This window comes from Diadema setosum, chromosome 15, assembly GCF_964275005.1.
Source record: "Diadema setosum chromosome 15, eeDiaSeto1, whole genome shotgun sequence".
NCBI lineage: Eukaryota > Metazoa > Echinodermata > Echinoidea > Diadematoida > Diadematidae > Diadema > Diadema setosum.
The window spans coordinates 11,485,423-11,513,384 of NC_092699.1; the positions used below are offsets into that span (position 1 = coordinate 11,485,423).

Sequence of the window (27,962 nt, forward strand, 5' to 3'; positions counted from 1 at the left end):
TCGAACATTTGGATTGAGCGCCACACATAGGCTCCGCCCCTAACAACGACCAGAGTGATCTCATTGGTCAGTTTGCTGCTTGCCGCTAACCGAAGCATGAAGCTCGCACACTGCCCAGTCGACTGGTGCGTGCGGGCGGGTTGCGCTATGCCTAGCCGCTTCTCCTGACATCCTGGTCACTGATTGGTCGGTGAGGAGACCGCCGACGCTGTGTTTGAATGAGCATTTCGGGGGTTGCTAGGGCTTAACTTCTATTGTCCGGAGGTGAATACTGACTTGCGTGTCTCTTGATTGTGATTGCGTCGCAAGGAGAACATTTGGGGCACTTTTCTCGAAACAGTGATTTCCCAGACGTCTTGACATGCTCTCTTTTAAACATCAACATCTCCGCAGCCGATTATCTTTATAAGACGTGTTATATATGAATTTAAAGCAGAAGGATTAGGGAATTGTGTCATGCAAATTTCAAATAATCGACCTCGCCCGACTTTAGGATCATTTTGTTGTAGCGGGTCACAAATGTCAATTTATCTGTCACAAGTCTTTTGAGTGTGTACTGTCCATGTATATTAAAATCTTTAGTTAAGGTGTCTAGTCTTCCTGGGCTCTTTGCTTGGTATGTTATGATATCAATTTAAAAAGAAATTGTTTTGTCTTTCTCCTTTAAGAGCCAGTAAATGTTACTTCCTTACATACTTTGGAGTATAAATGTCTGTCAATATTAAACACAATTTGTTATGTGAAAGTTATCTAGGCATGAATGCCTTCCTTGAAGGCCTTACAAATGAGCAATCATTCTGAATATCATGCCTTTCAAAGTTCACATTATGACCATACTATTCATGTGTGCATTCTTTTCTGATAAAACCAGAATTCTTGCTTTTAACTTTTTTGACACAGAAATCCAATTGAGCATTAATGTTATTGTTCGCTTTTGTTACAACTACAAATGGTATGGCAGGGAAAATGTCTAATCCTATTTCTTATTATTTGATGCTTGCAAAGTTTAAAACTGCAGCTCAAAGATGAACTTGAAAGGTAACTTGTGATAACAAGTGTTGATTTTCTCTTTAAGAGCAGAAGTCATCCATTAGTCTTTGGCAAAAGCTCTCGCTCATGCAGTTTCACAGCTTATTCTGCGGCCAATTTGTGCAGCAGTGGTCCTTTTCGTTGTGGTTCAAAGAAATAACACCCTTTTATCGTGATGAGCAAAATGCTCCCCCAAATCCTGTAATTCATGGCTTCTGGCGTACAACCTGCTCTCTTCTTCTTGGTTGCCAGGGGAAAACAGAAAACAAAACTTTACAGCACTCCTCTTCTGCAAGAATAATGTTTGCCTGCTTCAGTGTTCACATTCTGAATGCATGTTTCTTCACTCTTGTGACGTGGATGTCCTGATCAATATGTGCAGTGTACTTTATATGTACAAATGTCTAGGCTTTCTCTCAGAAAATTAGAGAAAAATGGTATGAGTACATGTGTAATTCACACCTTTCTCTCTTCACTCACTATCATTTGTGATAACTGAAAATGGCTGACCTACATATATTTCAGGATTATAGTCTGTCTAGATCTTTTGACTGGAGTGCTTTTATTACTTTTTGAATAGACATCCAAAAGTTATGCATCTTTGGAAATTCACGGAGGTACCCAGAAAGTCCAAATTATTCCCTAGAAGTTAGAATAAGCATTAGCCCCACATGGGAAAAAAAAAGATTGGAAATTTACGAAGGTTAACCAGAAAGTCCAAGTTATTCACTGGAAGAAAGAATTTTAGCGCGAGCCCTGCTTTAATAAACAGGAGAGAAGTTCATCTGCTGACCCCTGCTGATCAGGTTAGGGGGAGGGGATTGTTGCTGTAAGTAGACCTTTCGCTGGTGGTGGCACTATCATCATTGACTGTGCAAAAATATGAGGTAGACCTCATATCATGTTGTACTGCAAATTCTTGCTAAGCCTCTCCAGGATACAACTTCTTGCACAACTGTACTGATGTATGTTGTCATTCATCCAGTTTGAGTTGTAAATGTATTATTTACAATTGTGGTTCCCATTACTGGATGCACTTACACCATTTTAGGCCAATGTTCTTTGAGTAACCGTTTGCTTTCTTTTGGCCATCTTCCTCAGCTGTGAGGGAGAACCGCCTTACATTGTGTCCAGTAAGGGGAGTTATGATTGCAAATATTTAACACGTAGCTGCAAATGTTATAAATTGTTTACAAAAACTACACCAGCAAGCCTACTCTTTCACCTAGTCGGTACATATTGTTCTATGTCACTCTCATCACGCTACATGGTGCATGTACAAATAACAGTCCATGACCTTTCACTTTTACATATCACTTTTTCAATGGCAGTTGATATTGCATGGAAATTCACCTGTCTTCTATTCGTGAATTGTGTGTACATTGAGATTTAATGTGCATCACGATTTTCTGGAAATAGAAATTTGCATGGAGTCCATCATTTCTGCCTTTTCTTTTTATCTTGTTATGATTTGCAGCAGCCCTGAAATAGATCATTCTTCCTCTTAATACATTCCAATGCATAGACTGAGATTTGTCAGTGCAAATGTTTCTGAGGTTGTGGAAACTTGTGCATTGTAGGGCTATTTCAATTCTGATGGCGTATGTGTACGAGAATCTCTCTTCTACAGTCTAGTTCTTAAGCCCCATTCGTTGCAGCCTGCATGTAGCAAATTTTCTCTGTTTAGCCTGTACAGATGTACTTTACTCCAACTCTAGTATTTATAGAAAATGGTATTATAATTAGCAGACTAGCTGACGAAGTGCAACTAACATTACTTCAGTCTTCACATGAGCTGACTTCTAATAAATTCTTGTTAGCTGTAGTATATTTAGTGGTGGTGTAGGGTTCCCTTTATAATTTCACTTTCAGCTGCAGCTGAAAATAGAAAAATACAATTAAAAAAAATGTTTAGTTCCATTTTGAAAGATAAGCAGCATCATTAAGTATTTATAATACTGAGAGTAGTATGAATGAATATAATTCTTTAAGTACATACAGCGTATATTTGCAGAGTTTCTTTGTTGTTTCTTGTCTTTATTGTTGCTCAGAAGTGATGATTAGTGGGTCCATGTATACATTGTATAGAGGGTATTTCATGTATGTTTGCAATCGTGGCGAGTTTTAGCGAATATTAGGTCTCATCAGTGTTCATTGAATGCTGCAATCAAATTTGCAAACAGTTTTCATTTTTGCAAACAGTTTTTCTTGTCGCAAATGAAAACGGTTTGCAAACTTAATTCCAGCTGTGCATGAGTCTTGACGAAACCGTAAATTCACTTCGTTTGCAAACACTTGCCGCTTAGTGTGATATCCCCTGTGGCATTTGAAGAGCAACCATTTCTACAGAACCGAAGAGGCAGATGATGTATGATCTATCAAAGATTGATATCAAATACTAGTACTCACAACAGGGGTAAACTAAATTGTTAGACATCACAGCATCAACATACCACATTAAAGTGTAACCTGTGATCCATTTTTACCCTCTCTCCATCAATGTACCACATTAAAGTGTAACCTGTGATCCATTTTTATCCTCTCTGCGTCAACGTACCACATTAAAACGTAACCTGTGAATCGGCACTCAAAGCGCACAAAGGGGTAACCCTTTCTCTGCCAGAAACTTTGGACAGTGTGTTCAAAACTATGTGGTTTACTGTGTCCTTTGGCACTCAAAGGCTTCAAATGCTGCTTGTTTTCCAGGAGTACCAGCCTAGCCCAGGTGAACTCCATGCTGCGGGAGCAGCTGGACCAGGCCACCGCCGCCAACAGGTCACTCACCCAGGACATTGACCGGCTGAGTGGAGAGGTCAAGAGGTCGCAGGACGAGCTGGACAACCGAGAGGCCGAGTGGAGGGATGAAGAGAAGGTGAGGATGTGGCCACATTGCCATGACAACAGGAAATGCAGTCCTATTTGATTCATTGCCAATCATGACAGGATGTTTTGATAAGTGTGACAGAAATTTTCTTTTATTGTTTCATGCATTTGTTGTATTGCTGGTAGTTTCTTGCTATGTCCCAAATGCTCTACTGAGATATATTTACATATTCCACCGTGCAATAGAATGAAAGAATATCATATTTCCAAGATGCTTGAACTGTAAAGCACATCAGCCAGCTATTTCCTCTGGTTAACACTGAAATGTATTTTTACATTGTAGATCGCTTATTCTCTGTATAATGTAGTTATTTTCTTCTCAATCATAATAGTCAACATCCATGTATTTTGCTTTAAGTATCTGCTAGAGATCCAATTATCTCCTGATGTATTTGCAATTAGTAAAATACATCTTTTGTACACATTTGATATGAAAAAGGGGAAGAAATTCGCTTTGTTGGGCTTTATGCTAACTGAAAAGATCATAAGAGCATACTCTCTCTGTTTCTTGTACTAGTCCTTCAATGAATATTTCAACAATGAGCACAGTCGGCTGCTCGTTCTGTGGCGCAACGTTGTGGCATTCCGGCGTAACTTCTCGGAGATGAAGAGTGCGACAGAGAGGTAAGTCCATCAGAAACTTGTATAATACTTCAATCTGAAGGTTCAAAGAGGAACTGCTCTTGTGAGGTGCCTTTGCATGCATACATATTTAGCTTCAATTCTTTCTTTTTTTTTTGGTGGGGGTCCAATAGTCAAGATGTGTCAGGAATCCTTTGTAAGAGCCTTTCTGTTTTTTATTTGATTTTACATTTTAAATGTAGTTAATGAGAGTGTTTCATAGCTCATGGGGAATTTGAGTCCAGGTCCAAGTTAACTTAAAAAGAAAGAATGAAATTTAACAAATCAAACAGTTAAAATTGCATTTAAATCGGGGAGTAAAATCAGGCAAGACATAAAAAAATTAGTGGAGTTCCACTTGGTTTCGCAAGACAGGAATATCTTGTCATTATTGTTTATGTTGTATTGAATGCAGTGCTGATATTATTTGCTGACATTTTGTGCATGGTTTGCAAATGAATATACTGTACATGTCTGTATAATACTTACGCATATCTTACTATCTCTCCCCCCCCCCCCTCCCATCCCCCTCTTGTGTCATCATTATCACCCAGGGACCTGGCCCAGATGCGCTCGGACGTGACGCGCACCTCGCGCAACACGCACTCGGCGTGCCTGAACCTGCAGTCCACCCAGCGGGGCTCGGAGACGGGCACCGCCGTGGCCCTGGAGAGGGAGCGGGGCGAGCGGATGCAGCTGGAGTCGCAGCTGCGGGAGAAGCTGAAGGAGATGCTAGACATGCAGGCTAAGTTTGATGCGGAGAAGGCCGACCTCTCCTCTCGGTGAGTCACTTACTGGTCTAGGACGGGGTCGGATGTCGCAAAATTCTGTGAAAGAAGACGTTGCAAATTTACCCTTTGAGGAGCAAGATGCAGCAGGCAACAAATTGGTAGTATCAAATTTGTCAAAGCAATAAATTCATAGTATCAAACTTGTCAGAGCACTAAATTCTCAGTATCAGATTAGTCAATGCAATAGATTCTTAGCATCAAATTTGTCAAAGCAATAAATTCTTGAAAACAAGATATCATTCAGAGGGGTGAAGGTTCAGGTGTGAGTTTCTTCAATTTGTCTCCCTCTACAAATGAAATTTGTTATGGTTGCAACTGCTGATCTATAGATTGATAAATTCTTAGTATCAAATTTTTAGTTTGGCTCAAAAATAGAATTTAATCAGTATTGGTGGTTCTGATTCTCTGGTTTTGAGTTGATGGTAAATGGGTTCGCAATTTCACTGGTCAGTTTACACCTTGTTGTCAATATCCTCCATTCAGTAGTGTGCATATTGTGCCAGGTATTTACAAATCATGAGGAACATCATTTACTGAATATATGCACTGTGTTCCTTTCTCGATGTCCAGCATCAATGAGCTGACGATCGCCAACGAGCGCTACAAGATCCAGATCGCAGAGAAGGAGAACCAGATGCGGCAGCTCCAGCAGCGGTTGCCGTCCACCTCCTCCGCCGCCGGCGACCACCTGGACTCCGCCCACTCGGAGGTGTCGCACGACTCCTTTGTCATCCCTGGGGCGGACGGGAGCTCGCTGCGCGCCGTGCAGGAGGAGTGCGAGGCACTGCACACTGCCCTCAGGGACATCGCGCAAGCGGTCATTCAGGATGCCGACGTGTCCGCAGCGGAGATGGGCGAGCCGGAGGGTGAGAGCATCTCGCTGGCATCGCCCTACGCAAAGTCAACACCGCTCAGGTGAGAAAAATGAAGTGCTCTGTGTTGACATAACTAAAGACTTCTGCCTACTCATTTTCTTTTTATTGTAAGTAACGTTATCCTGTCATGTTGTAAGTGGATTTCAGTCATAGAACGAATGATGAATAATGAATGTGTTGTGAAAAACAATTTTACAACAAATTGCAAATTGCATCGCTTTGCCAACCCATGAAAGACAGCTTATAATACCTTGAATATCACCAAGACTTTGGACTAATGAATACTGATGGAATCGGCAGATACGAAGATTTAGTTTTTGATAAAAGTTCTTTCCAGAATCTTGAATGTCGTTGTGTGTCTTTACTGTGATTGCTTTGGTGATTGAACAGAAGTTTCAGTGAAGTTTTTTATCTAAACTTTATCATGTTGTGATCTTTTGTGTCTTTTCCTTATCAAAGTTTGTATCTTTCTCTTGTTTCTCTCATGCTCCTGTTTTGGAATACCGATTACCGTCCAACTCCTGTAATATTACAAATAAAAACTTATTACTTTTCACTACCAATGTATATATACCTTTTGATATTCAAAATATATCATGTGCACGCGTGTCATCTGTCTCTGCTTCTATTGGAATGTGATTTTTATGTTAATGTTAACATTATTTCTAACTCTGTCGCTATCTTCATTAACATTTCCAATGTGATGTATAATTCCTCTGTTGTTTTTTTTCCTGATGACACTCAATTGCTGATAATTGCTTGAAATATTTTTTTTCCTCTAACTCATATGAATAAATGATAATCTTTGTGGCATTCCCATGCATGAAATCTATTTGTAATAATTGCTGTGCCTACCGCTTGTCTTACTGCTTCTTTAACAAATTATTCTTTGTGAATTACATGTATGCTCCACTTAACCTCACGTCAAATTTCTCAACACCTGTGTTGTTTGATTTAATCTGATTCTCTCGCCTTTATTTGCTGGCTGCACAATTCTAATTTCAAACACACAAAAAAAATATGCTGGACCTTTGACCTTGCCGCAAGTAGGTCCCAATCACATTCCCCGTCCCGTTACCTCCGTCGTCGCTCCCCCTCTCCCCGCAGACCTGTCACTCCATCGCGGCGGTCCATGTCCCCGAGCAGGGCGCGGTCCCCGGGTTTCCCAGACTCCACGTACTCGGCGGTCCAGGCAGCGCTGCAGAAACGACAGCTGCAAGTGCAGGTGAGTCCATCTGGTGATCTCTCACTTGGTCTACTCCCACTTTGTCCAATAGCCATTTAGTCTCAATCCTCATGGTCTAATCCTGTTTCGTCTACAACCAGTTTGTCTCATGGCTACCATTTAGTCCGATTGCCACTTATCCTCATTACCAGTTGGCCTACTTCCATATGGGCTCTGCCCATTTTGTCTAATATGCTCAGTTTATTAGACCAAATGGGAACAAATCCCAAGGAGACAAAATTGCGATTAGACCATCTGGTTATTAGACGAAACGAAAATTAGCCGAACTGGGCATTGGACCAAGTGAGGATTAGACCATATAGGCATTAGACAAAATTGACAGTAAACCATATGAGTTTAGCCGTAGTGGTGTTAGACAAACTGGAAAGTAGACCATCTGATAGTAGACCAAGTTGCAATAAACCAGTCCAGACTTTTCGTCAAACACTGACAGACCGACCTTCTTCTTACTTCAGTCGACTTCAGGGGAAGACTCCACGCCACGTTCTGTTTGACTTTCATAGAAAGAGATTTGTCATACAAACAGAACAGTAAAAGATGAATGTAGAAGAAGGAAGGGTATGGACTTTGAAAGTTTCATACATTTTAATGCAACAGTGATGTTCACCACAATCAATTACATATGCAAATTAGTAGAGGCGACGATGTCATCACCCCACAACTCTTACATTAGTCTCTGCATGAAAGCACTTCTGAAAGCACTTTTTCCTTTGAAGTGAGAAAAAAAGAAAGCACAGGAAATTCAGTGAAGATTTCTGTACAGGCTAATGTAAGAACTTGATAGCTGCTCTATGGAGTACTTTAATTTTGATAATGCCTGTGGCAATAACTGTGTCATGAATAGCATTGTGTGTACCAGTGGGAGATGGATTCTCTGGGGCTGCCCATGTAACCAAGTACCACAGACTTGCCACTATTTGTCTTGACACCGTCTTCATGTCAATTGGGGTGTGGCCTATTGTTGTCGTCACCAGGAGCTGAAGGCCAAGCTGAACTCCGCCCGGGACCAGGCGGCCACGCTGAAGAAGAACCTGGACACGAGCGAGAACGAGCGACGCCAGGTGGAGCGCACCGCCCAGACCCACCGCGACAACCTGAGTCTGGCCCAGCGCCAGGCTGAGGAGGTGAAGAGGGACCGGGATAGGCTCAGAAACTCTCTGGAAGCCACTGGAAGGTAAGAGACCGCAATGTCTTTGTTGTGTATATTTATGACGATTACATTGTGAATATTCATGAGCTGTCCAACTGCGTGGAAAAAAGTGATACAGTATCATTGGTATCCATAAGAAATGAGTAATAGCTTTATATCAAACAGCAATGTGTGGATGATTTGAGATGATCTCCATGCTCTGCTTATGCATTTTTATTACAAATGCTCATCCACTTGTCAAAATGTTTTAGAAGGTATGAAGGAACTTCAATTCTGTAAAAATGCATAATTTTCATTACTTTTTCACTGTGGATAATTAGAGGTGAAGTATTAACAATACTTGTATGTATATCATTTTTAATGATAAATATTTACAAAATTATTAATGTATTTGGCAAGACATGAAGTGATGGCTTTTGCATGAGGCAAATGCAATCATGAATGTTTATCAAGTTGTTCACCTGCTTCGGATTAGGATATTAATTAGGATAGGATGCATGTCAAATTGGTAATTGTATGGGAAGGTATTATTCTGATATCACAAATGTAAACAATCATTTTAATCATTGCAATCATGAATATTGATCATATTTTCAAAATCCATAGAAGGAAATTGATGTCATATATATATATATAGATATGATTGTCAATATTCTTAATTGTTCACATGCATAAAGTTTTGCAGTAAAATAATTGAGTATCTACATGTTTGAAATACAGTCCACAACAATGAAATCGCCCTCATGTGCATATCCTGCCTCTTGTTCAAATTTTCCTGTTCTCTGCTGCTTCCAATAATTTTCCCTCTGCTTTTTCCGGTCAACAGCGAGAAATCCGGACTGGAGAACCTCCGCCTGTCCCTCAACGCCCAGATCGAGTCGCTGAACGTAGAGAACGAGCGTCTCCAGGCGGCCAACTCGGACCTCCAGAGACAGCGGGACCACCTGGAGGATGAGATGGAGGATAAGGAGAAGGATAGCCACCGGCAGAAGAAGGAGATTGAGAGAAGGTGAGAATGGGGAAATAAAACCTTCCTTTCATTTAGAGAAATATGCCCAGTTATTCTTCTTCCTCTGTAGTCTCCAAGGAGCTATGCAGACTGTCATGAAGACGAACTTGACTTGCCTGTTTTGGGAAGGAACATGGTCTTGCTCAGAGGATTTTGTAAAATGGCCTATAAGGAGATTGTTAAATCTTAATTTTAAAGTTTAATTTTTGAATGGAGCTTGGTAGATCATTCCACTCAGGTATTGATTATTGAACAAAGGCAAATTTGTCTATATTTCTCCTTGGATGGTATGTTTGGAGAGCCATGTTAGATATTTTTCTTGTTTTGATAGTACTTGAGTGAAAAAAAAACACACAAACAAATCATCTGAGGGTATTGCAGTGTTGATTCTATGTGCTGTCAATCATGGGAGTGAAGGGGTTGGACTGGAAACTAAGGGTTGCCTGTTTGTGTCTTGTGCTGTCCACTTCATACCAACGACACATCGTCCTCTTTGTGAGTGGTCATCTGCTTTTTGTATGGTATCTTGTGCATGGTTGATATTATTTATTACCTACAACTAGTCATTTGGACCGAGCCATTAAGGATTGGCATTGCTCAACTATTCTCCAGATTTTGTGTGAAGCAAATTGCTAGTCTACTGAGTTTTTCACCCTCATTCTCTGCAAGAGATACAGGCGTATGACGTATGTACCTGGGTTGAGGCTATCACTCATTTAGGGCCTCCAATATCATTTCCATGCGAGGAGACTAAATTCTTTTCTGCAAACAGAGGTTATGGCATGTAGCGCAGCTGGTTTGTGAAAGATTACCAGTCGAGATTAAAAAGGACATTTATGATGTATAAAGTCTCTAGAATTATAGTGACCTTTTTCTCAACTGATGTTATGTCTCACCGAGTCTCGTCTGATATATCGTTTTGGTCACCTTTTTGATTCTTTGATTTTTTTTTTTCTATCTCTGTTGAATTCAATGTTGTACAGCTCCATCATCAGTTAAAGCTATGAGCGCATTCAAATTCATGAAATTCTTCCGTCGAGATGTTTTCATTGCAACTGATTGACAAATTGCCCTACATCGACGTAAATAAGCACTGAATTGATCAGTGTTTAAGTAGCAGCCATGATAAAAAATCATGGGCGTACATACTCAAGCAGGATTCGAACCTACGACCTCCTGATCACCGGACAGGCGTCATCTCCACTAGACCACTGAGCTTTCGCCCGACAGCAAGTGTTTGGTTCTAATCCTGCTAACAAAGCAGTACCCACTGCACGCTATAAGGATTAGAACCAAACACTTGCTGTCGGGAGAAAGCTCGGTGGTCTAGTGGAGATGACGCCTGTCCGGTGATCAGGAGGTCGTAGGTTCGAATCCTGCTCGAGTATGTACGCCCATGATTTTTTATCATGGCTACTACTAAAACACTGATCAATTCAGTGCTTATTTACATCGATGTAGGGCAATTTGTCAATCAGTTGCAATATGAGCATATTTATGTATACATATCTGTAGAATCAATGGCCTACAGCTTCTATCCTAGTGTAGTATCCCTAGGATTCTCGCTTGCTAAATTCTTGATCTGACTTTCTCATACAATACATTGTTTCCCCTCTCGCTCTCCCTTTATCACACTTACTGCTCAGCCACAAGCTCCTTGAGCAGATGGAAGGGAAGAACTCGAACCTCAAGGAGGAGATTGTGACCCTGAAGGAGGCTCTCAACAAGGCCGTGCTGGAGAAGGAAGTCCTTGAGCAAGAAAAGGCCGAAATCAGTGAGTGACTCATTCTGCCTGTTGCCTCATTTACTCAACACAGAACCAAGTTTCATAAATGCCAGTACAATTGTGGTATAGTGAATACCATGGTAGTACTGTGTGCTGCACGGCTGGTATATTGGATTCTCAGTCCATGTGTTCCAACCCCAACATGGTACCAAGGAGTGCTGGAAGTGTTTGTAATATTGTCAGGCGCAGAGTGTGCGAGAGCTTTGCATAATTTGCACTTTGTACCGAAAATGTTAATAATTATTACTTGAAATGGACCAGCTATCAAATGATGTGTTGCTCTGAGAAGAGTACATACTCAACATTTTGCTTAGCTTTTCTTTTCCTGAACTCAATGCACATATACAGGCATTTGATAATAGTCAAATCTGACACCAAGTCTTCTAATACGTACTTCAACAAAAATTAGGGACTTGTTGTATTCCCTTCCTTCTGTCCATCCCTCTTTTATCTCATCCCCTTCCTCTGCTCTCACCACCCTGTTTCTCTCTCTCCTCCTCCTCCTCCCCCATCTCCATGTTTTACCCTCTCTTTCTTCCCTTGGTATAGGTGAGAGCCTCTCCCGTCTGGAGGTGCAGAGGGCGGAGCTAGAGCTGGAGCTAAATCGGCTGAGGACCGAGGAGGCTGGGCTACGGGATGCCCTGCTCAAGATGCAGGCCCTGAACGAGGGGCTGGGACAGGACAAGATTGAGCTCAACAAGATCATCATGCAGGTGGGGGCACAAGCCTTAAAAACCTCCCTTGACCTTTGACCCATGAATGCTTTGGAACAGTCTATAATTTTTCATCTCTGACTGTTATTTCATCTCTGTGTTTTTCTGTAATCTAAAAGCTTAGTGTGAAGTTCACATGAAAAATAAAGTGGTGTCATTGCTCTTAATCAAGATGGTTACTGTAGATATATCAAACATGTGGACTTTTCACTCTAGTCATTGAATATTACTTATTGAGCTTTTATATTTTGATTTTGATCTCCCAATTTCAACTACAAGTGATTCTTTTTATAACGAGGTCCTCGGGACCAGCAGTTTTCTTTGATTGTATAGAATTTTGTAATAGTCTAACACATGAAGTTTATATATATTTTTAGAAAACAATTTTGGGACCTGAATGTGTAGTTTGTTGTAATAGCATTTCACTCTGCTGTTTTCACAATAAAGGGAGTGCACTGTATTGTCATCAACACAGCTGCTCTATTGACTATTAATCCCTTTCCTTCCCTTCAGCTGGAGAAAGAGAAGAATGGCCTCATCGAGAGCAAGGACGCGGTGGAGCAGGAGCGGGCGTCCATCCGGGACGAGCTGATGCGGGTGGAGAGTGAGAAGGTTGACACGGAGACAGAGAAACTTGGTCTGAACCAGAGCCTGAGTCTCCTGGAGGAGAACCGCACCCGGCTGGAGGAAGAGATCGGTCTCGTCAGTCGGGAGAAGGGCGAGCTCCAGGAAAACCTCTCACAGGTGAGATAGTCTCTTTCAATTTTTGACCAGATTTTTGTTAATTTCTTATCTGAATTAATTAATGGTTTTTGCAGATTTCGGGTCTGGAAACTTATGGGGTCGTGACCGAGTGATCATACTTATTTCTGGTATAATGGCTGTCCACCATGTTATGATAACATCCATATCATATACTGTTTTTCTATCCAAAAATAAAAGCCATAAGTTTAATTTGTATATTTCCAGTGAGTACAACAGGGGACAAGGTAACAGGAAAACTAAACTGAAAATGACCACATGACAAAATGCAGTGGCATGAAACTGACATAAACAATGTAAAGGCAAACACAGCATGCCAAGGATGTTTTGGGAAAACCAATCAAATCTACTGCTGGATGAACACCACCTTTGCACAGACTGAAAACTTTGTGGGTACATCAAGAGTTGATTAGGCTTATCAAGAACGGCTGCAGTAATTGACAAACATCATCCCGATCACGCATCATCATCTATCATATTAAGCATATCATACTTTAAATTTTGCAGCTGAATAGACAGAAGAACTCCCTTGCAGAGGAGCTGCTTCAGACCAGGAGGGAGGCCGACCGACAGGTGGAGGCAGTGGCCCGCGTCACTAAGGAGAAGGAGGATCTTACCAAGGAGAAGGCGGAGCTTGTGGTGCAGTTGACAGCGTCAGAGCGAGAGAACCGAGCTCAGGCTGAGGTTAGGCTGAGTCCAAGCCCCTTTTCTTTCAGTTTCCCTTTGTGGAATTGATTCTGATCCTGAAGTCATTGCCCCTAAAAATGAATTAGTATCTTACAGTCTATTTGGGGAAATAACTCAAGTGTGAGCTGTTGCTCTGTTTTTTATAACTCTGTCATTGATTGTCAAGAATGATATGCATCTACAGTCATTGTTTTAGATGTCTGTTTCTTTATCTGTTGTCATGGAGACAAAGATGCATTTTTCTATAGCATAGCACTATTCATAAGGCATTTTTCGCAGAGTGAATTCATCTGCACTAGTTATGCTTCCTAAATGAGGTTTTTGGGTGCTGTCATGGCCAGCTTTGTCACTGCAGTCTAGTTATGAAAACAATAGAATATGAATAACATCTGTGTGGTGTTGAATCGTGAAAGGAATAAAGCCCATCTACCTATCTGCTGTTGTGATTGAGTGAAATGAAAAGAGCAGATTATAATTATGTGGTGAATGGCTGTGAATTGATGACCTACCAACGCGTGAAAATACATGTGCATCATCTGTTTTATAAGATGGTGGACAAATTTTCTCCCCAAATCCATTTTATGCAATCATGCATTTTGTAACTAATGATGCATGGCCAGCCATCTCTCGCAAAGTGCGCAAATGCTTGCTAAGTGCACAATAGCATGTTTACAGTGGCTACTGTCAGCAAAGTTAAAATTATTTCATATCAGACGTGTTACCTGTAAAAATCGACAAACAGCTCGCGAGCAACGAGATTGCAAATTTGATGGCAAATTTGTTTGACCGTAACTGTAATCATTCTCCTCTGTTTTGTCAGGTGATTGCGGCCATGAACACGGACAAGGAGAGTCTAGAGACAGCCCTGTATGAGCTCCAACAGACTCTGGCCAAGGTGGAGACCAAGAGAGACCAGCTGGAGAGTGAGCTCCAGGAACAGGGTGTCTCAAAGGAGGGACTTAATGGTAAGATATCCTCTTGATCTAGACCCCTCTCCTCACACAGGGTAACTGGTCTGATACTTCAAATCATCCCTCAAGGGATGAAAGGGACTCGGGTAGAGTAAGAACTAGGAGAATATTACCCATGGATATCATGTCAGCCAATTCTGTTTATGTTTAGTATTACTTGTTGATACTCATGCTATATTTTCATCAGGTCTGGCCAATATGATGGCTGCACAATCTGTTTTATTATCTAAGACTCTTTGCTGTGAGCTATCAGTGTCAGATTTTCCTAACAGTAGCACTGAGTTCACTATTGACACATGTGAAAAGCAAAGTGTGGACTTGTTCTTATCCTCATAAATGTATGCACCACTAAAAATTACAAATCTGTGGTAATTACTTAACTACTGTTGGAATATTTCCCAGATATTTGGTCAAGCGAAAAGTTTCATGTGATACTTTTTCCAAGTAGGTGCATGTGAGTATGAAGTTACGATTAAACATGTATTTTACATTTAAACCGCTTCTGTATTCAAATGGAAATGCAATGAATGTTTAGGGAAATGATGAAGTTACAGTTTTGAAGCTGACTGGTGGAGAGTCATTCCCTATCCATGTTTTACCCCTCAGTTGAGCTCGCCAGGCAGCGCAAGGAGATGGAGATTGAGACGACGAGATTCCAGAAGGACATCCAGCTCCTTAACCAGCGCCTGGCCCAGCAGGAGAGGGAGTCCCAGCTGGCCCTGAAGCAGAGGCAGCAGGCACACGAGGAGGACGTCGAGCGGATGGGCAGGGAGATGGTAAGAGAGGATTTCTTTCCTCTGGGGCAGGGGTGGGGACAGGATAGGAACTGTAAAGCCAGGAACCTTTGTGGCATGAAACTTTTGTGAATTTGAGCCGACAGCCTTGTTCATGTCATAATGCATTCTTGAAGTGGATGCTGCTACCGTCAAAGACTGCAGACAGAGTGCATGAAATTTTAAGCCATGACAGTTTTAAGCAGTGACGTTATATAGAGAGTCTGGCCAACAGCATCGATGGACACATCATGCTGAGCGGTCATTACCCAGCACAGGGTGCATTCTCACGTGTGTATTCATGAGTATATTTGCATTGTTTTTGTTTGTTACCAATAGCCACTGCGTGGCGCGAGCAGTATTGGGTAATGATAGGACACCTGGTGATCACAGGACCAGCTATTGACCACTCACAGCTCATTAGCTGAAAAATGGGTTGGCCAGACCCTCTCAATATATGCCACTGGTTTTAAGCAGTGCCGTATATAAAGAGAGTCTGGCCAACTCGGTTTTTGGCTTATGAGTTTTGAAGCCTGCGATTGATCAATAGCTTGTCTCATGACCTACATGGAGCCATGTCGTTACTGAAGAGAGCACATACGCAGTGCCCATTGTCAACTAGACTCTACTTGGTTTACTTCGATTATGACGTCTGAGCGTACATGCTAACCTTCTAGCGAGTATTACGCTGAGTAATGATGTGGCGTCCAGTTCTGCAGTTGGCCAGACTCTCTTTATATGTACTCCACTAGTTTTAAGCATTAAAGTGCTCCCTCTCTGGTCATTTTGAGAAAGTTTCCTAACCAACACACCAGTGCACAACGTGTCATGTGCCATGTATCCTGGGTGTTCTTTCCCTTCCACAGGAGAACGTGAAGCTGGCGATGGAGGCAGAGAAGGAGGACATCATCCACCAGAGCAACCAGGAGAGGGAGGAGATGAACGTTAGCCATGTCCAGGAGAAGGAAGCCCTGACTGAGGAGCTCCTGGGAATCCAGCGGGAGCGGGATGAGAGTCTCCTGCTGGCAGAGAATGACAAGCAGCAGGTGTGGACTCTAGATCCTTTACTTTTCAACCATGTCTGTTCCCCGAGAGTTGTCGCTAACTTGTAAAACTGGCAAGCAACAGTTACAAACTCTAGATCCCTTGCTCTCTGACTACAATTGTACATATGTTTGCTGGCCCACAGTGATGGGTAACTAGTAAAACTGACAAGCAACAGGTGCAGACTCTAGATCCTTTTGCTTTTCAGCCACGTTTGTGAGCCCAGAGTTGTTGGTAGTTTGTAAAACTGACAAGCAACCGTTGCAAAGTATAGTTCCTTTGCTTTTCAACCATGTCTGTTAGGCCAGAGCGGTCATATACTTGTAAAACTGGCAAACAACAGTTGAGGATTCTAGATCCTTTACTTTTTGACCATGTCATCTCAGAGGTGATCATTAACTTGTAAAACTGACAAGCAACAGGTGCAGACTCTAGATCCTTTGCTTTTTGTCCACGTTTCTTTGCCCAGAGTTGTCGTTAACTCGTAGAGCTGATACCAACAGCTGTGTGGACTTGATGCCTATTTTCTCATCTTCAATTTAATCATCAGCTGAAAGGGGTAATTAACTTGTAAGCAAAATACCACTGGCCATATGGCCTTGTTCTCATGATTTTGTATGTGTGAATGGGTAGCTAGATAGAAATGTATGTGCAAAGAGAAAATAAAGTGATTATTTGACTATGAGTGTGCCCACCTATCTGAAGGGAGCCATGATTCCAATTATCTTTGGTTGAATTTACTGCAGGCCCTGTCGCTGGCCCAGACAGAGCGCAACCAGCTGGTAGAGAAGCTCAATTCCTCCCAGAGAGAACTGGCCAACGCCTCCATGGAGATGGATCGACTCAAGAGGGAGGCATTTACGCGAGCTGAAACTGACAAGGTGGGGGATTATTCATCGTTTTTATTGTGTGTTTCGGCTTAATACAGTGGATCATGACTTACCCAAATTATGACTCTCGTGTGGTGTCGTCACAGTGGATGCAGTTTAACAGCATTTCAGGCAGTGTGCAGGAGTTATCAATTTCGAATTAACAACATTGCCTAGCTGGTCATCATGATGTACACGAGACTATGTTTTAATGAGGACAGACAGAAACTACATTATTCTGCTCTTAAAATTATACTTCACCTTATGAACATGCATGCATGCACGATGGTATGTTCACGAAAAACAGAGACCAGGTAAAATTGTTCGGTATTTCAACGTGATGAAGACAAACGTGTAATGTACACTTTTGTACTTGAAAAGGACACAGAATTTCTGTTGAGATAAAGGTTATTTTGAAAGAAAATCAAGAGGATATGCTTTGCTTTAGGTGTGTCATCTAGTGATAAAGGTGGTTTAGCATTGTACTTCTTGATCCTCTTCCCATGTCCACAGGAAGCTATTCGAGATGTCCAGGATGAACTGAAGGAGCTACGAGCAAGATTTGAGGAGGCCACGTAAGCTTGAAACACATTTATCATATCTTCCCTGAAGTAGCAAGTCTTCTTTGCGCTCTTTGTATAATAATCCTTTATCTTCACCCATTTCCTGTCAATAATTCTTTATTCTAGTGTTTGTAAACAAAAAATGCTGGAATATCTTTAGATTATCAGTCTTCTGGCATCAAATTTGAAAATTATTACATTCCATGATGTTTTGGGTTTCCTATGTCGGATTTGGAAGGTTATACTTGTCTCCATGACTTATACAATATGTGCATATTCCAAAAAGTCTATTGATGTCACATTGCTAAAAGGAGCCATGTTCTGATGCGTCCCTCCATATGCTTCCCTCCCCCGCCCATGAATAGGAACTCCCGGGAGCACCAGGCCAAGGATCTGACCAATCAGATCAAGGATCTGCAGAAGGCCAAGGAGGCCCTGCTGCGGGAGGTCAACGAACTCAAGACACAACTCAAGATGGCGGAGGAGAGCCGGGATGGTGTGCGCAGGGAGCTCATTGAGGCGCACCGCAAGATACGGGAGGGTAAGTGGGAGGTTCTCCTACCAGTTGATGAGGGGTGCATGGGCGTGGTTGAGGAGGGGGAGGGGAATTCCCCTCTGCTTTATATAGGTGTGTAGTCCCAGGAATGGTATTGAAATTGATGTGGATGTAGATTTGGAATTAGGGGTAATCCTTGGAAAAATGTACCAGTTTGTAGAAAAATGTTGATGCTCTGAAAGTTGTCCATCATCTTCAAAGAAATGTGTCAGATATGTTAACCCTAAAAAGACTGGGGGGGGGGCTTTTTGGGCCCCCCCTCAACATTTTTCGCGATAAATCTGGAACGTAAAAATCTCGCGCTGCGATGTTTTATGACTTTTTTCTTTTAAGTCTTACGCAACTTTTGAGACCAAATTCGCGACGCCTGGGTACGCGGTTCTGAAGTTATGCAATATTTTGTAAGTGCATGTCAGACCCGAAATTGCTCAAAAACGTGATTTCATGTACAAATCCAATGCAAATTCTGTTTCTGACCAAAATTCATAAATGTATCATTATTTTTACTTTTACTGATCAAAATCAATTAATTTCATGTTGTTTGTGATTGAAATAGTGTCGCTGATGATTTTCATCGAAAAAACAATAAAAAACAAAAAGTCGAAAACAATTAAATACATAAGAAATTTTAAAAACAATAAAATACATAAGAAAAAAAATTGATACCGCTGTTTTTTTTATTCACATTCAATAAGAATCCTACACAGAGTACCTAAACCAAAAATCAGCAGTTTTGGACCTTTGATTACAGATTTGCAGCCATTTTTTAAAAATTCATGCATAAATTAGCATAATTAATTCATTAAAAATAAATTTGAATATTTGTAAAATAATTACCTATTCAGTTTTGTAGATTGCCTTGTGGGTGGCGCGCGTGCCAATTTCCCTTGCGATCACGTGGTCAACGGCCAAGATCTTAAAGGGACCCCAATGAGCCCACCCCCCCCCCCCCCCCCCCCCCCCCCCCAGTCCTACGAGGCATCAAAATAGCCCAGTCTTTTTAGGGTTAAGTGTATACCTTTCTTGGGAAGTCATCTCAAGTATCAAAAAATGACTCTTCTGCATTGCTGATGTTGTTATGTGATAAGGGTTTCCATTCATGAAATCAAGTTGGTTGGTATGTGAAGACGAGGTATAGATAGGAGGGTGCATAACCATCAAGTAATGATTGCAGCATTTTACACAAACAACAGTAATCTTTTTGCGCTGCAAGCTTTGATGAATTCCATTTACTTCATCCACCTTTTATATATTTATTCATTTATTTATTTATTTCTATCTCAGCCGATGAGGGCAGTGAGATTCAGCGCAAGGAGATCGCTGACCTCAAGCGGCAGATGAACGACGAGGTGCGGGAAAAGGACGCCATCAACCGGGCCAATGAGGAGCTGCGGCAGAAGATCAAGAAAGTGGAGACAGACCGCATTCAGCTGAGCAGGGGAGTGGAAGATAAGAACCAGAAGATAGCAGGTGAGGGGTTTAAACAGAACCAACATAAACTACTTTATGCGGGACTACCTCTAGGTAAAACTCTGTAGCTAGAATATGAAAATAAGGTTTGGGTACACTGCAAAATATCATTTTTATGCCTCCGCCAACGAAGTGGCCGGAGGCATTATGTTTTTGGGTCGTCCGTCCGTCCGTCCCGTTTTGTTTTTGTCGATATCTCAAGAACCGTGTGGTGGTTTTGCATCAAACTTGGTATGAGGGTATATCCTTGGGGGATGATACTTTGTGTGGATTTTAGGGTCACAGGGTCAAAGGTCAAAGGTCACAGGTTATTTTGTGAAAAAAAAAATTTAAATTTCATGTTTTTCTCCATATCTCGCAAATGGTTCAAGGTATCTTCATGGAACTTAGTATATATGTGACCCGCTACAACAAAATGGTCCTAAAGTCGCGCACGGTCGAAGCCGTGAAAATCGAGTTTGAAGTCAGAGCATCAAAATTGGTCAAAACTTACGATTTTCTGAATTTGACATATTATTAGAATCTAACATGTCTTCTATCATCTGTCGAAATTTTGAAGGAAAATGATGAAAGCAAAGACCAAAAAATAGCGTTTTTCTGGGCCATGTTTTTTTGGCGTTTCAACGAAGCAGAAACGGGTTCGAACATTTGGATTGAGCGCCACACATAGGCTCCGCCCCTAACAACGACCAGAGTGATCTCATTGGTCAGTTTGCTGCTTGCTGCTAACCGAAGCGTGAAGCTCGCACATTGCCCAGTCGACTGGTGCGTGCTGGCGGGGTGCGCTATGCCCAGCTGCTTCTCCTGGCATCCTAGTTACTGATTGGTCGGTGAGGAGACCGCCGACGCTGTGTTTGAATGAGCATTTCGGGGGTTGCTAGGGCTTACCTTCTATTGTCCGGAGGTGAATACTGACTTGCGTGTCCCTTGATCGTGATTGCTTCACAATGAGAACTTTTAGGGCGCTTTTCTCGAAACAGTGATTTCCCAGACGTTTCGACATGCTCTCTTTTAAACATAGATATCTCCGCAGCTGATTATTTTTATAAGATGTGTTATATATCAATTTAAAGCAGAAAGGTTAGGGAATTGTGTCATGCAATTTTCAAATAATCGACTGCGCCCGACTTTAGGATCATTTTGTTGTAGCGGGTCACATATGCTTGTACCGATGGGCAGTGATTATCTAGGGAAGTTGGGGGTCATGGGTCAAAGGTCATGGGTCAAGGTCAAGGTCAACTCCTCAAAATATAACTACTTTCCTTATATTTATGCAATGCCTGAAGGATTTTTTTAAAACTTGATGTATGCATGTATAACCCAATATACATTCTGTGGGAAGTTTCTTGCCAAAAAGTCAAAGGTCAAAAGGTCAAAGGTCAAGTGAAAGTGCTAAATTGCACTTTTTCCTCCATATCTCAAAAATAACTCAAGGTATTGTCATGAAACTTACATATTTATGCATGTTCTACCTAACAGTGATTCTCTTTGGAACTGTGGGGTCAAAGGTCAAAGGCCAGGTTTCGATAATACTATTTTACCATTTGATACTGAAATTATACTTTTTCTCAATACCTTGAAAATTACTCAATGCATAAACTTGTAAAAGGGTCAAAAGTCAAGTGAAAATCATCAGTTCCCCCAAATACCTGCACTCTGACATTTTAATCATTCATCCAATTGAACCTAGTTCTAGGAAAGTGAACATTCAGCACATTTGTGGCAAACCTGTCATGTTAATATTTTGCCAATTGTGTGAAACTGTCATCACACATTGTCAAGACATTGTACTATAGACCAATTAGGAGAACCATGTATTATGGCGGAGGCATACACCAGTCGCCGTAGCGACATTTCTAGTTTACATTTGGTATTAAATTGATTTTCCTTGCTTGTAGCTTGGAAACAACAATGAGCTGCTGGTAATTGATTTGTTTCCTTAGTAACTGCAGTCAGTATAATTCACAAATGTGTTTACTTTTGTTTGGGAATGGATGACGGTCTTAGACCTGTGACAGTAGTTTCCCCTTTGACTGTCTGTACACACTAATACTTACAAGTTGTATGTGTACAAATGTTTTCAGGAATGGCATTGGATCAGACACTTTTGTAAGTTGGTAATTTAACACTTTGTGGTTTTTATGCCTCCGCCACGAAGTGGTGCCGGAGGCATTATGTTTTCGGGTTGTCCGTCCGTCCGTCCGTCCGTCCTTCCGTCCGTCCGTCCGTCCGTCCGTCCGTCCTTCCGTCCGTCCGTCCGTCCGTCCGTCCGTCCGTCCGTCCGTCCTTCCGTCCGTCCTTCCGTCCGTCCGTCCGTCCGTCCGTCCGTCCTTCCGTCCGTCCGTAATGAATTTTGTGGACAAGGTAACTATCAAAACCTGTTGAGGTATCCTAATGAAACTTGGCATGTATGTGTATTAGGGGGTGAAGTTGTGCCTATCAACTTTTGGGTGCACATGCTCAAGGTCAAAGGTCAAAAGGTCAAAAGGTCAAGGTCAAATACATAAAATTTCACTATTTCCACCATATCTATTGAATGCCTGAAGATATTTTCTTGAAACTTAGTGTATACATGTATTACCCAATTAAGATTCTCTGGTGAAAGTTTGCGTCATGAGGTCAAAGGTCAAAGGTCAGAAGGTCAGGGTCAAATACATGAAATTTCACTATTTTCGCCATATATATTGAATGCCTGAAGATATTTTCTTGAAACTTAGTGTATACATGTATTACCCAATTAAGATTCTCTGGTGAAAGTTTGGGTCATGAGGTCAAAGGTCAAAGGTCAAAAGGTCAAGTAAAAATATCAAAACTTCTTTTTTTTCTCGGTGCCTTGGAAAATTGTTCAAGGTATCTTCATGGAACATAGTATATACATGTACTGACTTGAAGTGATTATCTAGAGAATGTAGGGTTCATGGGGTCAAAGGTCAGGGGTCAAAGGTCAAGTGCAACACTTCAAATTTTTACTATTTCCCTCATATTTATGCAATGCCAGCAGGGTTATTATTTTTTTACACTTGGTGTATGCATGTGTAACCTAATAGAAATTCTCTGGAAAGTTTTTTTTTTTTCTTTTTTTGCCTCAAAGGTCAAAAGGTCAAAGATCAAGTGAAAGTGCTGAACTAACTTTTTCCTCCATATCTCGAAGTGGCTCAAGTTATCTTGAAACTTAGTACATATCATGCATGTTCTATCTGAAAGTGATTATCTTATGAATTTTAGGGTCAAGGGCCAGGTGAAAATGGTAACAATTTACTATTCAATTCAGAAATTGCACTTTTTCTCCACACCTGTACCTTGAAAATTACTCAATGCCTAAATGTATGAATGGGTCAAAGTCAAGTTAAAGTCCTTAAATCCCTAGATACATGCTCTCCTATTCATCCAATTAAACCTAGGTCAAGGAAGGTGAACTTTCAACACATTTGTGACAAACTTGTCATTTCAATATTTTGCCAATTTTGTGAAAATGTAATCACACATTGTCCACATGTACTATCTAGACCTATTGGGAAAATCATGCATTATGGCGGAGGCATACCAGTCGCCAAAGCGACATTTCTAGTCTAATTTATGATGATTGCCAAAAACAAACAAACAAACACAAACCATCACAAGAGAGTGTGACTTCTCAAACTAATGGTCTTGTTAAAGAATCGCTTGAAAGGAAATTAAATTTCTCAGCATAAGTACTTGTATTCAAAGGATACGATCAGATGGCCTTATGGGAACAGCCCCTTTTAGTAATGGCTGGCAGTGCTCCGTGTGAACTTTGATATTTTACGTAGTTCACCCTCTATAGTTAGCGAGTATGTAGCCTCTTTGCTTTCTGTCTCATGCAGTCCTGGAAGAAGGGAAGATTGCCCTGCAGAAGGAGTCTGGAGACCTGAGATCCAGTCTTAGGGAGGTGGAGAAATCTCGGCTGGAGGCTCGCAGGGAACTCCAGGAACTACGCAGACAGGTGAGGATAATGTTTGCCCCTCTTCACATCTTTTTTTATTTTTTCTTCGATAATAAAGATTGTCACATTATACACTTTCAGGAGCATCTGATGTCATGTTACAAAATATTTTAATCAAAATCAAGGTGTAATGAAGATGATATATGCATTATAGTAGTAGAAGTCTTTGTGGTACACCACATATTCTTTCCTGGATATGTGTGTAGTCCTGTAAAGGGTCTACCCCACTCTCAACGTTTCGCTGAGCATGTTCTTAGCATTTTAAATATGCACATTGCATATAGCTGTATTTGATAAATAGTGTATGTGTGATGTGATCAAAAATGATATTCACTGAGATACTCTGACCAAATAAATGTAATATTGTTCACACCTGTTGCCATACATCTGATGCTTTAATGCTTTACATGTGTACTGGACTGAGAGTGAGGGGTAATGATGAAAGTACAATTATACTCTTTGTCAATTTGCATTCTGTGAGTTTATAGCAAACTCTGATTTATAGCGTAATCAATGCGTCTTCAGACTTTAGACTCAATGACTGAGCACAGAATGTGTAATGGAATACAACTACACTCAACTAAGAGAGGTATCAAGCTATTATATGCATGTTTCCTCCACACCCCCCCCCCCCCCCGATATCTTGAAATTAGGTCAAGACCTTGGACACAGATAAGGCCAAGCTCAGCAAGGACATCAACGACCTCCAGAACCGAGTCGCCAAGGACGACGAGAAGGATGAGGAGAATCGGAAGGAGATCTACGCCCTCAAGCAGAAGGTTCGTTGTCCTCTAGGGGAAGAGGAGTGAAAATGACGGAGGAATATCCGTTGAAGTTTTTCATTTGCAGGAGTGCCAACTTTCACTATTTTGTAGTGTTTTGTATTGTGTGTTTTGTTTGTTTCTTGTTGTTGTTGGTGTTTTGCCATAAATACTAAAGGTTTCGTGGAAGATACCTTTTTTCCCCAGTTTATTTTTACACATGGTCTATTGCCTGACAGGTATAAGAATGCCAGGTACTGTTTCTCTCGAGAAATACACCTTTTCAGCCTGCAGAATACTGCAATGCTGTTTACAAGGTTGGCATTCCTGCAACTGTCATGCATTCCCCTATATTTGGTCATCCTCCCATGTCAGTGATGTCTTTTGCAAATCAGGATATCTGTAGGGCCTACATTTAGAAGATGACAAAGTGTGATAAGTTATTGATAATTATTGTAAGAAGCAAAAGAGATAATGCTTTGTGGTGTCATAGAAATCAATTTATATATTGAAGTGGCTCTACTGGTGAGCTTTCTCATTCATGTGACTAATATTACTATTAGTGTCACTAATGTGTTGAGTGAAGGCAGGATAAGAAAAGAAAAGAAAAAAACAAGAAGTAGAAGGATGGTAACATTACTGCAAAGTCTATTGTACCATTTGTCCTGCTCCTTTGAAAGTGATAACGTCACATGGAAGAAAGATGACTTGACTGAATAAGTGATTTAAACCCGTTGAGGACTGGCTGATTTGGCTACAACACACATTTCTCATAGACACTTGCCCGAGTGTACTCGGGACTCGTCCTCAACGGGTTAAATGATGGAGGGATTGAATGTGTGGATCTCTCGGAAACACACTGAGGAGGATATTCAAGCTTCTCCACCTGAATCTTTTCTCAGGTGATGGAGACAGAAGCCGAGAGGGAGTCTGCCCGCAAGGAGGTCCAGAACCTCCAGCGTCGCTACGGCGACCTGGAGGAGGAGCTCCGCCTGAAGGAGAAGGACTACAGCATGGCCGTGGACGAGGCGCGGGCCGCCGAGCGCCGCATCACGGAGCGGCTGCGGGGCAGCGAGATGAACCTGGACGGCACGCGGGGGGAGCTGGGCGACATCAAGCTCAAGCTGAGCGCGGCCGAGGGGCGGGTCAACGGGCTTGAGGCCCAGCTGGCTCAAGTTGAAGGTGAGGCTCACAGCACTGGTTTCCCTCTACTGTAAAGTGGATATTTTTGCGCTACTGATTTTTCATGCTCGGCCGGACAAGAAGAGTTTCGCATGTTTTTGATTCCGAGGAATCAAGACATCAACTACTGGAACATGAAGGCATGCAAAAATATTTGTGTGTTTTTATTTTCACACTAGTTTCTGATTTGCATGAAATGCGCGAAAATTTCAACACTGCGGAAATTTCCACTTTTACAGTATCAGTATCGTATTGCTTTGGCATTATCAAAATTTAATCACTACTTGATTGCTTGAAATTAATCATTACATTATAGCTATTTAAACAGTGACACATTGCTTTAATAGTGATGGTAGATTCTATAATATGATTGGTCTATCAGCCAAGAAATATATCTTATATCAATTGAATGAGATCATTGCCCCTGTTGTATTTCAAGTTCATTGTTCGTTTGTTCAGCTGCCTGCACTTGAACCGATTACAGTTTTACTACTAGCTGGCAGTACATGTCCTCCACCAGTTGGTTTATATAAAAGAAAGCACAAGTGCTGAGTAAACCAAAGTTTCTGAAATATGAAGTAGGGGTCTAAGGTTTCAATGAACATTTCCCAATGAGATGACACTAAACGATAAGATTGTTGCCCCCTGCCTGTTCTTACATAAAACGGGAAATGTATACAGTCTGGTGCTGTATTCCATGAGGCCAAATGGAATATGTCACCAGACAGTAGATATTATCCCATATAACGGGAACAAGCAGGGGGTAACTAATAATGAAGTGAAGTGCTGTGGATAGATCATGATGAGGAGGACAGTCATGATAGTCATGTGATAATGGGGCAATCATGTGACAGTCATGTGATAATGGGGTCAATTATGCTATTGGAGCCTAATTCCGCTTTCGTCAAATTTTGATTATTGAGCTCGGGACGGGTTGGGTTATGACCGGTAACATGATATATGTCATTTTTCTCAGTATTATGCAAGTTTGTTTAAGTGTAGCATACTGCATTTCAAAAATATTGCTGACCTTGGACAGAAACAAAAGCAGCAGCAGCTGTGAGAGTTGTGAAATACCTGCCAACAGATATGGTCACTCTGAATATCAGCTTTTGGTGAAGTGAAAGACAACAACAAAAAAAAAAGATGTGATATGTAAATCTGTATGTATAGTATATCAAAAAAGCCGTAAAAATGCATTATAAACGTGTGTATATCTGCTTCTGTACAGATGATATAGATATGGTCACTCTGTGTATTAGCTTTTAGTGAAGGGAAGGAGAAAAAAAAGATGTCATACATGTATGTAAAACTATGTAAAATATGTCAAAAAAAGATGTAAAAATATATAAATGTATGTATATATATATATATATAGATATATATATATATATATATATATATATATTTATATCCCTAGTTGGCACCTTAGGGAGACATATTGGGGGGAAGTGTCTTCATTAGGGAGACAACTGGTCATTAAGGAGACAATTTTCGTGTCTCCATTGCGTAAATTGCCATTAAACATGTATTTTAAAATTTGCATATAAAACAAATGGAAATGTCTTCCAAATGACCCATCTAGGAGTATATATATATATATATATATATATATATATATATATATATATGCTTGTAAGAATCTCAACCATGATGTACTTTACACAGGTGCAAAGCAAGAAGTGGAGTTCAAGCTGGGCAGCCTGCATTCCACCCTGCGCCGGACACTGGGCATCGGTGCCGGTGGCATGGGCAGCTCCACCAGCCTGACCGGCGGCATCTCGCCGGGCACCAGGCAATCACTCAGGGACAGGAGCCCCAGCCCTGTCAGGGGTCGCCGGACAAGGTCACCGGTCAAAGGTCAGTCACAAGACACTCAAGTCACTGCGTGGATGCTCATTATGTAACTGGAAGTAGCAAGACTTGCCGCTGTAAAGCTAGTTATGTTGTAGTTAAGGGCTATATGAAAGAATGATGAAGATATGATGAGGTTCATATGAGACAATATGGATGATAAATTTGTGCTTAAGTGACACCTATAAATCTCGTTCAGAAATAAAAGGATCTTACTTTTGAGCTTACTATGAACTTCAGCATTTTTGCATTACACTGAAAGCCAGAAGGTAAGATTTTATATACATGTCAAGAAAACTCATATTTTATGTCCATGCTGTAGCTACTAGGATGAAGTTAGTGACAACTTTTTATGCCTCCGCCACGAAGTGGTGCCGGAGGCATTATGTTTCTTAGTTTATTA

At 41.2% G+C, this 27,962-nt stretch overlaps 1 protein-coding gene across 1 annotated transcript in view; it reads left to right on the forward strand.

Moving 5' to 3' along the window:
- Window positions 1–27,962, forward strand: part of LOC140238418 (uncharacterized) — a 65,934-nt gene that overhangs the window by 26,386 nt on the left and 11,586 nt on the right. Inside the window, exons 6-27 of the mRNA XM_072318324.1 lie at window positions 3,736–3,901; window positions 4,430–4,536; window positions 5,088–5,315; window positions 5,895–6,239; window positions 7,250–7,424; window positions 8,420–8,619; window positions 9,422–9,604; window positions 11,251–11,378; window positions 11,940–12,103; window positions 12,617–12,847; window positions 13,373–13,549; window positions 14,373–14,517; window positions 15,130–15,299; window positions 16,163–16,342; window positions 17,087–17,221; window positions 17,723–17,784; window positions 18,138–18,313; window positions 19,613–19,798; window positions 23,644–23,762; window positions 24,416–24,541; window positions 25,426–25,705; window positions 27,374–27,565. Of these exons, the coding sequence (XP_072174425.1) occupies window positions 3,736–3,901; window positions 4,430–4,536; window positions 5,088–5,315; window positions 5,895–6,239; window positions 7,250–7,424; window positions 8,420–8,619; window positions 9,422–9,604; window positions 11,251–11,378; window positions 11,940–12,103; window positions 12,617–12,847; window positions 13,373–13,549; window positions 14,373–14,517; window positions 15,130–15,299; window positions 16,163–16,342; window positions 17,087–17,221; window positions 17,723–17,784; window positions 18,138–18,313; window positions 19,613–19,798; window positions 23,644–23,762; window positions 24,416–24,541; window positions 25,426–25,705; window positions 27,374–27,565 (3,875 nt within the window). The remainder of the gene's footprint in view (window positions 1–3,735; window positions 3,902–4,429; window positions 4,537–5,087; window positions 5,316–5,894; window positions 6,240–7,249; window positions 7,425–8,419; window positions 8,620–9,421; window positions 9,605–11,250; window positions 11,379–11,939; window positions 12,104–12,616; window positions 12,848–13,372; window positions 13,550–14,372; window positions 14,518–15,129; window positions 15,300–16,162; window positions 16,343–17,086; window positions 17,222–17,722; window positions 17,785–18,137; window positions 18,314–19,612; window positions 19,799–23,643; window positions 23,763–24,415; window positions 24,542–25,425; window positions 25,706–27,373; window positions 27,566–27,962) is intronic.